The sequence below is a fragment of the Adiantum capillus-veneris genome, chromosome 19 (assembly GCF_014529385.1).
Source record: "Adiantum capillus-veneris isolate H3 chromosome 19, ASM1452938v2, whole genome shotgun sequence".
In the NCBI taxonomy this organism is placed as follows: Eukaryota; Viridiplantae; Streptophyta; class Polypodiopsida; order Polypodiales; family Pteridaceae; genus Adiantum; species Adiantum capillus-veneris.
The window spans coordinates 149,219,765-149,235,395 of NC_140949.1; the positions used below are offsets into that span (position 1 = coordinate 149,219,765).

Consider the following 15,631-nt stretch of genomic DNA (forward strand, 5'->3'; position numbering starts at 1 on the left):
ATAATGCTATGCAGTGGTGGAGTTCAATCACTACCCAACGCCACAAGAAAATACGTTCCTTCAAAGGTAGATGACTCTGCCAAAGGCTGGACAATGTTCGTTGCCACCAAAAGGACGAGCTGTGCCACGAGTTTGCCTTTCATTGTCAGGCAACTTAGTGGACCCAGGTGGGAGACAAAGTTACTGGTGAGTTCCTTGACACTAGGGGTCCTCGTCATGCACGCACGAGGGTTTGTCAGTTGAGGAGGCCCGATGGGTCCACTATTACAGAGCCCGAGGATATGCATGCCATTGCTATTGACTTTTACCATGAGTTTCTTTTAGCCGAGCCACAGTCAGAGCGTCAAGATGTATGCCGAGAGCAGGTTTGGGCATAGATGCCTTGCTTAGTCGCTGAGGAGATGTGCCAGAGGCTTGAGATCCCTCTCCAGACGGAGGATCCTCATGAGGCCCTTAGGGCACTTTCCCGCGGTAGCTACCCAAGAGAGAATGGTCTCACTCCTAGCTTCTTCTTGGAGTACTAGGAATTGCTTGGTCTCGTGATCCGTGTAGCGCTTACCGGCACATTCTGTACATTCGAGAGATGCCAGAAAGCATGAGTGAGGGCTTGATCTTTCTTATCCTCAAGGAGGGAGGCTCCTTGACGAGATTCCCATCACTATTCTCAACTCAACCTAAACTCTTAGCAAAGGCTCTGAGTTTGGGAGTTCAGTCACTACTTGAGAGCATTATACATGAGACTCAGACAGGTTTTGTCAAGGAGTGTACCATCCTTGACAACATTTTTAGCTTCAAGGAGGCAACTACCCTTGCACATCTGTGAGGAGAGGATTTGTGGTACTCCTTGATTTTGAGAAGGCCTATGACAGAGTTGATTGGGATTTCCTTGAGGGCACTCTCCGTCAAATGAGGTTTTCACATGCATGGATTAGGGGAGTGTCAGCTCTCTACACGTGTCTGCATAGTCAGGTGCTTTTGGTGGCAGGGGGGAGAGGAGACCGCTTCATGCTCACGCGTTCAGTTAGCAACGGCTGCCCTCTTGCTCCCTTCTGTTTCTTTTCTATGCTGAGGGGATGAGCACATTTTTGACTTTGCAAGACGTTGGTTTACCTGCCTATTAGGGGAGATGAGTTTTTGGACGCTTTTGTTTGCTAACTACTCAAGCATGTTTCCGGAGGGCCAGGAGGCCAATTTGCATAGGTGTGAGCAGGCTATAGAGGTGTTATTTTGGTAGTGGCCTTGAGCAGCACCGGCCCACTTGCATTGAGGAGTGTTTGAGTGTAACATTTAATGGGGTAGTAACTTATGTGTAGCGGAAATTTACATAGACATAGTAAGCATTTCATTAAGAATAGATGCCTAATGAGCATAGCAAGAGTGCTTGGTTGGAGAGAGAGCAACAAATTCATAACACCTCGTTAGAATTAGGCATGCACAATACTTCAAAAAGAGAGAAATTAAGCTATTGACAACAGTTGAGGACTGGATGTACATGGAGCCGGTCCCCCCTCCAAAAGACTTTGTATTATAGGTTTCCCACATCAAGGAAGATATTTTACAATACAATACTTTAGAGTTCCTTCCATAACTTGCCGAAGCTTCAAGCACCAAGCTTACACTTGAAAAACACAACATCCTCACGGTCTCGGACCCAAGACCTCACACACCTTCAAGATGGTGAGAGCTAGCGGGGTATGAGAGTAGATCCAGAGGAAGAAGTATTCTTACGAGAAAGAAGTATTTCTCCTCACATAATCACTCTTAATAGCTTCGCATAGCTTAGTAATCAGCATGGTAGAGGAGATGAGCATGCATTGGAGCTTGGCTCTTGGTTGGATTTGCATCACAAAGTCAAGAGTTGTTGGTGTAGGCCTCCCTTCTCACAAGCTTGGAGTAGATGATGAGCTTTCCATTAAAGCTTGAGAAGGAGATAGTCTTCTTTACTTCACACATGAGTTTGTGTGAGTGTGTGTGTGATAATGCCTTTGCAAAATCAGCCCCCTCACTCTCTTAGTCGACCCCTCTTTCTATTTCCTCTTGCTGGTACCTCATTGGCTCTTGCCAAGCTTAGCCAATAGGAAATAAGAGGTCAAATGAAGAGCCTTGTGACAAGTGTCCCTCTTTCCCCTTTAGTGAGAGCTTAGCTAATTAAAATATTACATTTTTGTCCCCATTGGACATTTTACCCTTCTGGTCAATAGGAATTAAGCAAGCCATTGGGCTGCTTAACTCCCATTGGAACCCTTGGCAGGTTGTCTAATAATCTTCTAGGAGACTTAATTTTCTTTGCTTCTTTTATCAAGTGTTTTTAAAAGAATCAAGCTAAATTTACTCTAGCCTAATTTTCATTGGTCCACTTCTATGGCCATCCAATAGGATTTGAATGCACTTTGGGGGCAACTGGGCTAGGAATCTGACATGTGTCCACTATGCCCTTTGTGTAAAGGGAAGCCTTGAGTGTGTGTGTGTGTGTGTGTGTTCGCTCACCTCTTCTCTCTCTTCCCCTACCTTTAGGGCTCGCCCCCTCCCATCTAGCGATATGTGAAGACTTTATGGTCTTCACAAAAGCATCCAATTCTGTTAAGCTTGTTGACCATTTGGACTTTACCTTTGAATTTTGGAACCTTAGCATCTTGGAAGTCTTAATGGGCTAAACCCTAAGGTCTTTGAAGCACCATTCATGCACATTGCTCTTTTGCAGATGGACCCTCTTTGGATCCCTATTTCCCCTCCTTTGGATCCCTACTGTGACTAGTTTGCTAGCCTTACCAATATTCTAGCTTTTTCTCCCCTGGTACTTCCCCATATTAAATGATCAGTTTAACATGAAAAAATCATTTAGGAGAATTAGATATTAGTTATTATGACATTGAGGCAGCCTCTTGTTTGGAACCCTATGGTCATCACATTGCGATGCCACATGGTTGGTAGCAGACCTCATGTTTCTTGGGTCCCATCGAAAAGGTTTGTCCGTACTTTTGAGGATTGGCTGCAGTTTTCTGGCCTTTCTGAGGAGATTCAGAGCATTCAGTTGTGTGGCCTGAGGAGGGCACAAACCATGTGGCCGGATATCACAGAGGCTATACCTGCTGAGTGGCATACCCCTCTTGAGCCGGAAAATTCTAGTTGGATAGGGCCTTTCACGTGTCTGGAGGTCCTTATTGCAGCTAGGGCTTGCTCAGACACGTGATTCTGCACGTTCTTTGAGGTTCAAGGAGAGGGTCGTCTCCATGGAGTCTCAGTTGAGGCACCACAGGTGGCTGAGTGTTGTTTTCACTGTTCAGAGGATCGGAGTTGTGGGAATCAATGGGAGGACTTGTGTCATAGATCCTGACCCATTAGATCTTGAGTCAAGACACTAGCGGCTTTGGGCTTGGGAGAGCAACCCCTTGGTAAAAGGGTAGTGGGACCCAAGACAGTGTTTTGGCGGGATCCTTTCTCTTCAACCGATCACACGCGGACCCCTTCTTCCAATACACAACTCGTTTGGGGCACCACATTGCTGACAACATGGAGAGAGGTTCGTCCTACTGCAACCCTTCACTAGCAGGAGGGGGGACTCACAACCAAGTTCTTGAGAGGGTTCTCGGAGCGCTTGTGGGACAGCACACAACCGAGAAGAGTCACCATGTTTCAATGGCTAGTTGCACATAGAGCTACTCAAGTTAGGAGTTGGTCAGTACACAGCGGCTTCTCGGCAGCATGTGCAACCTGTGGCCACCCACTGGAGACACAGCGTCACTGTCTGTGGGACTACCCCGTGGAACTGCAGGTTTGGCTTCAGATTCTTCGGCTCATGCCCCCACTTTCTACAACCAACGAGTACACTTTGGGGTGATGCAGCTTGGTCCACACTCACGCGCAGGCGCTTCGTTTTGAGATGGCTTCCGTCAGCAGGATGATAGTGATTCAGGAGGGCCGGCTTACACTCCAGTCCGCCAAGAAGCTCATCCCTCAGGAGTGGTGCAGTGATAGAGAGTGGTGTTGGGAGCACATTTGCGGCTTAACAGTGTGGTTCATTTGGCATCATAAAGTTGGGCAATTGCGACGCTCTCTTGGGCATGCCTTGGCACGACAAGAATGATGGGACACTTCAGATCTAGAACCATACGATCACTTCGATGCCAAAGGACAAGCGAGTTGTCCTTAGAGTTCGACTCAAACCATGAATGAATTTTCTAATTGCTTTGTATTAGATACTTTTTGTGCTTTGCTTGAAACTACTGTTTAGAATTTGTTTGAAATGGATGTTATCTGCTTTGAACTTGTCTTGGTGTGGATTTGAGAATTGCTTGATTCTGGTTTTAATGCTGGTTTCAATGTTTTTAGGAACACTTTTTGATTCTCATGGCTTGAGCTTTCCCGGGAGTAATACCGAAGAGAAGAATTGATGCTTGATAAGATTTGAATATACTCATGGCCCGGCCCCTTGTGATTATTTGCAAGGGGAGTACTGAATGACTTAAAAGGTGTTTTTACTCATGGCTCGAACTTGGGTGGTTATTTACAGGGGGTCTATTGAAAAAGAAATAAGATATAATCTAAGTAGTGTTTACTCTCAGACCCTCCAAGGGACACAAGGTGCGGTCTTGGGAGCGTTTGGGTGTAACAAGCCTCTTTATCCCATGGCCCGGACCTCTTTAGGTTATTTGCGGGAGGAGTGATGAGGGAGTTTGTTGAATCGCTCATGGCCCATACCGGGATGGTTATTTGCGAGGAAAGTGTTCATTGGCAACTATATGTTTTTGTGTCTTGCAACATGCATATGTAAGCATATGTGTTGCATAGTGATGTGTCACTTGAGTGAGATTGCTTGGGCATGTTATTTTAGTGCATCGAGCCACCCGCTACAAATTAACGCGATCTAGGTGTGATGGCTAATTTTGCTACGCTAAAATATCAAGAACTCCACTATGAAATGAGAAAATTGATTGACCTTGGAATGACTCTCGGCCTAGTTATTAAAGTAGGGTTAGGATTAAAATCCTAACCCCCAACAGCTTATGGGACCCCATCCGATGGCCCCTAAAAATAAAGGAGTCTCACACACACACACACACACACACACACACACACACACACACACAAAATAACTTGCGTAACTGCTGTTAACGTGGTAGTTGTACGGACGCCCGCGTTTTGCACTGCTGACGTGGCATCAACATAGATTTCCGCAAATTGCATTGGGAGCTTTATAAATTGGCTTTTGGGACCCGATGCTTTTGGATAAGATGCCTTTCATGTAAATTGCTTTTGGTAGCCCAAGGGCCTTTAAATATGTGCTAAGGGCTTACTCTCTAGGACTGCTGCCAAAGTTGTACCATGTTGAAGCAATATAAAGAGATATCGAAAGGGGAGCCACAATTTGGGGCTAGTGCTTTCTTGGGGTGGAACTCCGCCACTCCATGTCTTGCGTGCAGTGTTTCTCTTTCAGTTTAATTGTTTTGAAGCGTCTAAAGTCTATGTAGTCTGTTCTTTTCCGTTGGCACGTGGTACTGTTCTATTACTGATGATGATGGGTCCTTGTCGTGCGCATACCAATGTTCGCCAAATGAGGAGATTGGATGGGACTGTTGCCAGAGAGCTCCGTCATATGCATGCAGTTGCTACTGGCTTTTACTGTGAATTTCTCTTAGCCAAGCCACATGCAAAGAGCCACTCTGGGCACAGATGCCTTCCGTAGTCACTGAGAGATGGACCAGAGGCTTGAGAGCCCACTCCAGCTAGAGGAGCTCTAGGAGGCTCTCAGGGCACTCCACCGTGATAGCTGCCAAGGGGAGGATGGTTAAACTCCAAGGTTCTTCTTGGAGTATTGGGAGCCTCTTGGTTGAGACTTGTGTAGTGCATACCAGCACATTCTACAAGCACATTCTCCAAACTGAGGAGATGCCAGATAGCATGAATGAGGGCTTGATTTAAATCATCTTATCCCCAAGGACGGGGGCAGTTTGGATGAGATTCAACAATGGGCTCTAAGTTTTAGAATTCAACCGCTACTTGAGAGCATCATCCATGAGACACCAACGGGTTTTTTCAAGGAGCATAGCATGCTTGACAAACTTTTCACCTTCTGAGAGGCGAGGATCTTGTGGTGGTTCTTCTCCACTTTGAGAAGGCATCCAACCATATGTGTCTGTGGACAAGCTACAGCATGACTAGGGTTCAGTTCAGTCAAGTCAGTCTAGAATAGGAAGTGATCTGGCACTTTTGTGAGTCTGTTCGCACACCGTGCATGTCCAGACACTTAGATTAAATGCATATCCTCTCGTTGCACACAGCATGACCATCAGATTCCAGTCAGATCCCATCATTAGCATTCTTACAGTGCATAGACCTATTTTCCCTATTTTTGACATTTTTCACTTATTATTTTTAAGTGACTTTTGTTGGAAAGTAGATAGGGCAATTTTGCTAAGTTTGCATAAGTAGAAACCTAGCGCTAGCACTTTCTGGTAGAAGAGGCCGCAGGAGCACACGCTCAACAGGCAACTTCTCGGTAGAACCCCCAAGAGGCCTAGCGTTTTTGCATCACAGCAGAAGGCTGGTGTTTTTGAACCAGATCAGCCAGCGTTTTTGCATTGGCAACAACTTGGCGACAGCAAGAAGCAGAAGACTCCTAGCGTTAGCAGATTTTCACGGCAACAACAGATCAGCCCTAGCGTTAGCAGATCTCCACCGCAAGTGAGATTTTCAGCCCTAGCTTTCTGCATCTGCCAGGCATTTCAGCGTTTTGCAGATCTACCGCGACGGAACCAATGCAAGCACCAGCGTTTTCACTTTTCAGCACTTAGACATCGCAGAACAAGTCTCAGACCTCGCAAATCTCACCTTCCCGCAACAGTTCTTCGCCGCACGGTGGGATCCATCGAAGTTTGCAGTTTCAGCTCGGAAAATGCAGATTTCAGCATCTGCGTTTTTAGTGCGTCGTCGTCGCATCATCGTCACTGACATAGAGTCCGAATTCAGCAGATAAAGATTTGCAGATTTCACCCCTTAGCGATTTCAGTTTTCAGCCCGTCTCGTCATCGTCGACATCGTCGTCAAGTCCAAGCATTGTAGAGATTTGTGCAATCAATAGTAGACCGCTCTCGCCATAGAGAGTGGGGCCTTCGGAGGAGGGTTTGACAACATTCTGGTGTCGTATTCTTCTCTCTCTATCTCTCAGTCTCAGCATCTTCATTCACAATGTTCATCCACTTTGTTTGTGTCCATTGCACTCTCTCACTAAAGGAACGGAAGGCTCTCCCTTCCGTAGGTATAAGGAACCTTTGGCACAGTTCGGAGCACTCATCTTGAGCAAAGTTCAACATTCATTCTGCTGCACCTTACATTGGTATCAGAGCTTGGTAGTGTTCTGTATCACTAAAGGAAAGAACCACAAGAACCACATAATTTTTTTTGCATGTTGCGGTCGCACGTAACCTAAGTCCTCTAGAGTGTGTCGATTCCTAATCGTGTTTTTGAAAAGTGACACGAAACCCAAGAAAAAGGGGCTTGTCCAGCCTCCCCTTGTGCCTCTTTTCACTCATTGAGAGCGGACCGTGCACTTAGCGGCCGGCCAATCGACGTGAGGTGGGAAAAAGCAACCTTGGTGTGAGCGCAAGGCCACCAAGGGGTGTGCCCGCAGAAAAGAGCAAAACTCGGGTAAAGAGAAGATCTTTCTCTAACACAGATTGCAAGCGAAAGAAGAACCTCAAGACCCGCAAGAACCTCAAGAACTCAAGAACCCCAAGAACCAAGACCCCCAAGAACTCAAGTTCCTCGTGAACTTAAGAACCCAAGACCACAAGAACCCACGACTTCAGTGGATGGTCATCACCCGAAGCGGAATGGATACTTTGCATGAAGGTGATGAGCATGGAGTTGGCAAAGAAGAATTTTCCCCACTAGGAGGTTTTTATGACCGTCCCCTTTCCCCATCTACGCCAAGGATTGCACTAACTCCTATGGAGGAGTTGGAGCAGATGTTTATGGACAACACGTTAGAACGCGAAGCAAGGAAGTTAGAACACGAAGCAAGAAAAGGAGAAATTGATCGTAAGAGCAAGCACCAAAGAAAGACAAGCAAAATTTGATCGCCAGAACAAAGCAAGAAAAGAAAAGAGCGACCAACACATGAAAGAGTTCTTGCGACTCTTTTCAATTGTGCAGGCGCAGTTTGAACAGAATCAGGAGAAGGAGACTCTCTCAGTCTCTTCTTCTTCCAAGCATGACACACATGATTTGCATGATTATGATAAGCATGATGATTTGAATGACAATGATTAGCAAGATGAATTGCATGATAATGACAAGCGTGATGATTTGCATGAAGATGATGTGATTGTTCACAAGGATGATGTGTTAGTTGATACTTTTTCTAGTGAAGCTAACCTCATTATAGATTCGATCAATCACGAAGAATCGATCTTTACTTTTGAGTCAAGGTCCACAGCAACCCCCCAGGCAGATTGGATCAAACACGACGAACCAATCTTAGCTCTCGAGCGTAGGTCCAAAGAACTCTTACAGGAAGTACTATGTGTTCGAATGATTAGTCAGCACGCATTGTTCGAGTGTTTCATTCGTGATCGTTTCCTGTATTTTAGTCAGCGTCTTTATGTGATCCCTTTTCCTAGGCATGACATCTTGTACGTTGAGCACGTTTCACTCAAGAATGAGCACAGATGTATGCGGATTATTCATGAAAAGCTGAAAAGTATGCATTCAAGGAAGTCACATTCTATGTCTCTTCCTTGGCTAGACACAATCCTAGAAACAGCACAAGCAAGTATGAGCACCAAGCATGGGCATTTCCATTGTGAATTGCCACAGTTGATTGAATTAGATCAGCACGACAAGATTCGATCTCATTGTTTGCGTGTGTGTGGTGAACGGGTTAGCACTCCGTCTCTTTGTTCATCTACATTGCATGCACAGTCTTTGAGGAAGATAAGATTTTTTCCACTCACTTTACATGGAATGGGTATGGTCATGTTTTTGTTTGGAAGTGGTTTCAGGAATTTTCAGCTGTGGAGATTCTTGAAGACGGAAGAAGCATGACTCTAGACGAAGTTCAAGCATTGAAGGAGCCACAGAAGACTCTGTGTCGCTTTCGGCGTGACCCAAAGAAGCAAGCAACATTATCGCACGGACCCACATCTAAGAGTGGGCCGACGAAGAGTCCTTTCGCGGATTCCGGATGTTGTTGGCGATCTCCCTCGACGCCATACAATTCGGTACCAGTACCTCACTTTGAAAAGGAGGGGATGTCACGTGACACATCCAACCCTATGTGTCCGTGGACAAGCTACAGCATGACCAGGGTTGACCAGGGTTCAATTCAATCAAGTCAGTCTAGAATATGAAGTGATCTGGCACTTTTGTGAGTTTGTTCGCACACCATGCATGTCCAGACACTTAGATTAGATGCATATCCTCTGGTTGTACACAACATGACCATCAGATTCCAGTCTGATCCCATCAGTAGCATTTTTACAGTGCATAAATAGGGAAACTTTTGCTAAGTTTGTATAAATAGCAACCTAGCGCTAGCACTTTCTGGCAGAAGAGGCAGCAGGAACACGCGCTCAACGGGCAACTTCTCGGTAGAACCCCCAAGAGGCCTAGCGTTTTTGCCTCACAACAGAAGGCTGGCGTTTTTGGACCAGATCAACCAGTGTTTTTGCATTGGCAACAACTTGGCGACAGCAAGAAGCAGAAGACTCCTAGCGTAAGTAGATTTGCACGGCAACAACAGGTCAGTCCTAGCGTTAACAGATTTCCACCGCAAGTCACATTTTCAGCCCTAGCGTTTTTGCATCTACCAAGCATTTCAGCGTTTTGCAGATCTACCGCGACGGAACAGACACAAGCACCAATGTTTTCAGTTTTCAGCACTTAGACATCGCAGAACAAGTCTCGAACCTCGCAGATTTCACCTTCCCGGAGCAGTTCTTCACCGCACGGTGGCATCCATCGAAGTTTGCAGTTTCAGCCTGGAAAACGCAGATTTCAGCATCTGCGTTTTCAGCGCGTCGTCGTCGCATCGTCGTCACAGACATAGAGTCAAAATCTAGCAGATAAAGATTTGCAGATTTCAGCCCTTACGGATTTCAGTTTCAGCCCGTCTCATCGTCATCGACATTGTCGTCAAGTCCAAGCATTGTATAGATTTGTGCGATCAATAGTAGACCGCTCTCGCCATAGAGAGTGGGGCCTTCGGAGGAGGGTTTGACAACATTCTGGTGTCGTATTCTTCTCTATCTATCTCTCAATCTTAGCACCTTCATTCACAGAGTTCATCCACTTTGTTTGTGTCCATTGCACTCTCTCACTAAAGGAATGGAAGGCTCTCTCTTCCGTAAGTAAAAGAAACCTTGAGCACAGTTCGGAGCACTCATTTTGAGCAAAGTTCAACATTCATTCCGCTGCACCTTACAGACAGAGTTGATTGGGGCTTCCATGAGGGCGCTATGCGCCGGATGGGCTTTTCAAATGCTTGGATTAGAGGGGGTGTCAGCTCCCTACAGGTGTGCGCACAGTCAGCTGCGGCTGGTAGGGGGAAGAGGGGAACATTTCATGCTCACATGGTCAATATGACAGGGATGCCTCGTGCCCCCTTCTTGTTCCTTTTCTATGTTGAGGTAATGAGTAGATTTTTTACTTCAGAGGAGGTCGGCTTGTGTGGATTACACTTACCTATGTGGCGAGATGAGCTTTGGATGCTGAGTTTTTTTATGACTCAGGGATGTTGATAGAGGACCAGGAGGCCAATTTGCATAGATGTGAGCAGTCTCTTGGGGTGTTCTATTGTGCGTCGAGAGCATTGATTGGGTGGCGAAGACAGTGGCATTCTCGGTTGGTCGTGCTCCCACGCTTGATTGGTCGCCTGGAGAGGGCTTCACGTGGATCCCCCTAGGGACACTGGTTAGAGCAGGACAAAGCCTACTCGGGCCTAAGTTTCCTTGCAGGTCATTACTTTACCTTGCTCTCAGGGAGGGCTAGGGATCATCGACCCAACACGATAGAGTAGAGCTCTCCTTGGGAAGCTCATTGTCAGAGGTCTCCCTATAGGGGAGGAGTCCTTGAAGGAGCTGTTGCTCCACCGGATTCGTGCCTGGGTCTCGCAGACACGAGGGGAGGCCCATGGCGCCCTTCCACTCACTGGATCTTCATAGAGATGCGCGAAGTGGGCCTGAGCAGGAGATGCTTTGAGCTTGCCTCGGTCTTGGGAGCAGCTGCGGAGTGGCCTCGAGTAGAACCAACCTAGGTGCATTGCGGAGTGCTTAAGACAACCACTTACATGGAACCCTTTGGCCAGCACACAACGAGGTCGCATGGTTGGTAGCCAACCGCATGTCTATTGGGGTCCCATGGCAAAGGGTCCAGCCCGCACTTTTGGGGACTAGCTCCAGTTTACAACACTTCTTGAGGAGATTCAAAGCCGTCAATTGCGAGACATGAGGGTGGTGCAAAGCATGTGCCAGGATATTGTAGAGACTATTCCAATAGAGTGGCTCACCCCTCTTGAGCCGGAGGCTCCCTGCTGGATGGGGGCTCACTCGACTGGAGGTACTCATTGTAGTTTGGGCCTCCTCAGACGCATGGTTTTGCATGTTCTCTGAGGTTTAGAGAGAGGGATGCCTCCACAAAGTAACTACTAAGGCACAGAGGTGGCCGAGTGCTGCTTTCAGTGGATTTGAGTTGTGGGCATCACTGGTAGGACTTGTGTGATAGACCAGACCCGTCACCTCTTGAGTCAGGACATTGGAGATTATGGGCGTGGGAGAGCAGCCGCCTAGTGCAAGTACCGTGGGACCCCCGGGAAGTGGTTTTGGTGGGATCCTTTTATTCCACCAGATCACCCGAGGACTCCTTTCTTCCAGAACACAGCACGGCTGGGACGTCACATATTGCCAACACGGAGAGACATTCATCCTACAGCAGCGAACCATTGGCAAGAGGAGGCCCGAGGGTCTCACGACTGAGTTCTAGGTAGATATTTGGGGGTGCTTGTGGGACAACAGACATCTGAGTGGCTAGTTGTCCATCCGGCTATTGCAGTTGGGAGTGGTCACTCTGCTGTATGTACTGCCTGTGACCATACGCTTGAGAAACAGTGTCACTACGTGTGGGACTGTCCCATGGCACATCATGTTTGGCTTCGGATTCTTTGACTGATGCATGCAATTTTGACACCTGGCCAGTACACTTGGGGTGTTGCAGCTTTGATCTACCCTCACGGGCCCAACACTTCGTTTCAAGATGGCTTCAATCAGCAGAATGATTGTGATTTAGGAGGGCTGGCCCAGACTCTAGCTGGCTATAGAGCTTGTACCTCAAGAGCGGAACCAAGCTAGTGAGTTGTTGGGAGCTCATTTGCAGCCTGGCACTTTGGTTCATCTAGAGAGCCCGATGCTTCTGCATCTTCCAGGCTCGACCGGTCCCACCGCAGACACTATACAAGAAATCTGGCTGGAGCTAATACATACACTCAGGGAACAGTTTGAGAGGCTTCAGGGCAGCTCCAATAGCATGAGGGAGTGGAAGTGCCCCAAGGCCTTCTCCCGACTTTGGCGACTAGGGCCTTTCTTCACCATAGCCCATGGGGCACCTAGCTGGCACTACCGTCCATCAGTGTGGTTGTTTCCTCCTCCCATATCTTGATTTAGCCATCATTGTACATATCTAGTTTTTTCATTGGGAGAGTCTCCCACCTCTTGATGTAGCCCTCTCAAGTAGAGGCGGTTTGTAGCCCATTGGGCAGGCCTTTTAATTTATGGAAGGATCTTTTTCTTGGGGGGGAAAAATTAAAAGTTAAAAGAACCACGTTCATAACTTGGTGATGGGAAAATGGAGCTAATCTGTGGATGAAAAACTATAAGATCAGTCAGTACAACCATGAAATGCATGTACCTACTAGGCTCCATCCAGAACCAAAGTGAATCTATAAGCTATTATGCATGGGTGGATAAGGGCTGAGAGTCGACAAAGGATAGAACTGGGATCTGAGTGTCTTGGAACTGTGTACGCAGACACATGCATATGCGTGCCTGTGTGAAATTGGTCATTCATGAATACCATGTTCTCTGTTTCTGTGACCTTTTACAGACATCTATAAAGTCGGTCTTTCTTTCTTTCTTTCTTTCTCACACGCATGTCATTCTACATAATTAGCAAACGCAACGTCAGGCATTAATTATCAAATTATTCAAATATAAGGAGCAAGCAACATACTAAATCTGATGTGAAGTTTCATTACCAAGTTGAGTAAAAAAGCAATAAGATTGCCAACAAATCTTGGCGCTGGCTTCTTATTCTCCTTTCCTGTAAAGTGCAGTAATTACAAATGAGAAACTTGACCTGGGGTGAGAATCTCTACTCTGGGCATCAGATATCTATTTACCAAGCTTAGCACTGTCATCAGCCTTGACAGTTTCCATTACAAAAGGTCGTCTGTTACCCTGGCACGTCAGAACAGGAAATCTATATAGACACAAAGTTGAGACAGGCATAATGATATAAAGTGGAGACCTGGTAGGCTTACAGAGCTAACTGTGGGTGTAATTTCAAGCAAGTGCCGCACCACATTCAGCATTTCTTTGCCCCTTTCATTCCTGATTTAGAAGTGACCCCATTAGCTCAGCAGTACTGTTCATTAGAACAAGATTGAACTTAAGCTGATTACCTACCTTACAGTGATGTATTGTGGGTGTTGAGTCATCGCTAAACCCATGTACTTGGGGACACCCATGTAGCCAACCACCAAATCCTGCGAAAAGACCATTATGACATTTGAAAGACTTACAGCAGTTCAAAAGACTATCTTAATTGCCTCCCAGAAGCTTTCTTTCGATTCATTACTTTGATAGACATTCAAAATTCAAGGCCAGCAATGTCTTTCTAAAGATGAATAGTCGGTATCAACAATACTAGTGTCTAGAAAATATATCCCCCAATTGTAAAGGCACATACATCCCCCCTCAAAAGACTTACAGCAGTTCAAAAGACTATCTTAATAGCCTCCCAGAAGCTTTCTTTGGATTCATTACTTTGATAGAAATTCAAAATTCAAGACCAGCAATGTCTTTCTAAAGATTAATAGTCAGTATCAATACTGGTGTCTAGAAAATATATCCCCCAATTGTAAAGGCATATAAAGAATGAATTTCTACTTCTGATTGCCTATGCATGTAAAGAATGCACGTGTCAATAAATGGACATATATGCACTTGAACCTAATGATCCATACTACCTTTAACCTTACTATCCTAATGCCCTTTCTGGAATTTTTTATTTAGGTAAGACAGCATTCACACAGTTTACAACATCAAACTATACAAAGTGTAATACTTCGGTTCCCTTGATAAATGAGCATCAGACAAGTCCCATTAAAATGCATGGGTAAATCACTAATATGTTTTAAGCTTGGAGCTTATGTAAAATAAGCAAGTTCACATCCAAAGAATGGGTTACAAGTTCCACCTGTGAGGTTATTGAAGAAGCAAGAAAACTGTAACTTGTTGCTTTAAATACAAGTATACACAATATTTTTTGAAAAGAAATGTCAATAAAAAGATCAAGATAGAACATGATACAATGGACAGCCCAGGTGTCTTAAATGATAACTCCACGTTTGAAAAGTTTTTCCTTACTGTCTTAGTAAGTAGGAGAAAGGAGAAGCACTCACAGCAAGCCCATTAGTGTAGTCAAAGCAACTGCCACACACAATCCAATCAGTGAGTGCTCACACTCAACCAGTGATCTCTCTCTCTCTCTCTCTCTCTCTCTCTCTCTCTCTCTCTCTCTCTCTCTCTCTCTCTCTCTCTCTCTCTCTCTCTCTCTCTCTCTCTCTCTCTCTCTGTGTGTGTGTGATCTAGCTATCCCAGCTAGCTGTTTTAGCTGCTTAGTCCACATCCAGCAGTCTAGGATTCCATAGTATTTTATTTTGTCATTTTGTCATCTTGTTACTCTGACTTTGTATCAGATCCACCACATTGTAACTTTCTCGTCTCATAGATCACTTTGGCCTTTTGAAGACGTTAATATAACATTTCATTTCATTTCATTTCTCTCTCGCTCGCGCGCCTTGATGTGGGTGCTTTTGAAAATAGTTTTACGGGAAGAGACATCGTCTTCTACTCTGAGACACATCAGGGCCCTGGGCAATCTATGCCTCACATTAGTCAATATAGATGGGAGACAGCCTGTAGACAGGAGACACGATCAGAGCACAGAGGGCGGGGCTCAGGAGGAGTGGTAGTGTTATTCAAGGAGGAGTTGCAGCCATTGATACATATAGCCCGCAGGGATGAGCAAGCTACATACATGTGGGTGAGATTGAGAGCAAAGACATGCAAATATCTTTACATTGCTATTTGCTACTTTCCCCCGAGTACGTCAGTTTATGCACCACCCAGAGGAAAGTCCCCCTTCTCTATTTTGGATGATGACATATGGGAGTTCTCTAGAGATGGTGACATCATCATTCTAGGGGATTTCCATGCTTGGACTGCCCATCATCAGACAATATTTTATGATACGTCAGAGGAGATCCAGACTATCACAAGATGGAGAACACACTGAGTATGGACGACACTTGATAGACATGGGGACTGCACATGGATTGGCTATCTTGAATGGCCTACAG

At 45.8% G+C, this 15,631-nt stretch overlaps 1 protein-coding gene across 3 annotated transcripts in view; it reads right to left on the reverse strand.

Moving 5' to 3' along the window:
* HCAR (coenzyme F420 hydrogenase family / dehydrogenase, beta subunit family) overlaps positions 1–15,631 on the reverse strand; it is a 206,365-nt gene that overhangs the window by 6,926 nt on the left and 183,808 nt on the right. For 2 of the 3 annotated variants that reach the window (XM_086491416.1, XM_086491417.1), the window contains 5 exons: positions 14,672–14,699; positions 13,674–13,753; positions 13,529–13,598; positions 13,388–13,445; positions 13,244–13,308 (listed from right to left, as the gene is read on the reverse strand). In XM_086491416.1, coding sequence (XP_086347542.1) covers positions 13,244–13,308; positions 13,388–13,445; positions 13,529–13,598; positions 13,674–13,753; positions 14,672–14,699 — 301 coding nt within the window. Of the gene's footprint in view, positions 1–13,218; positions 13,309–13,387; positions 13,446–13,528; positions 13,599–13,673; positions 13,754–14,671; positions 14,700–15,631 lie in introns of all 3 variants that reach the window. The other variant, XR_015185409.1, reaches the window with a different exon arrangement.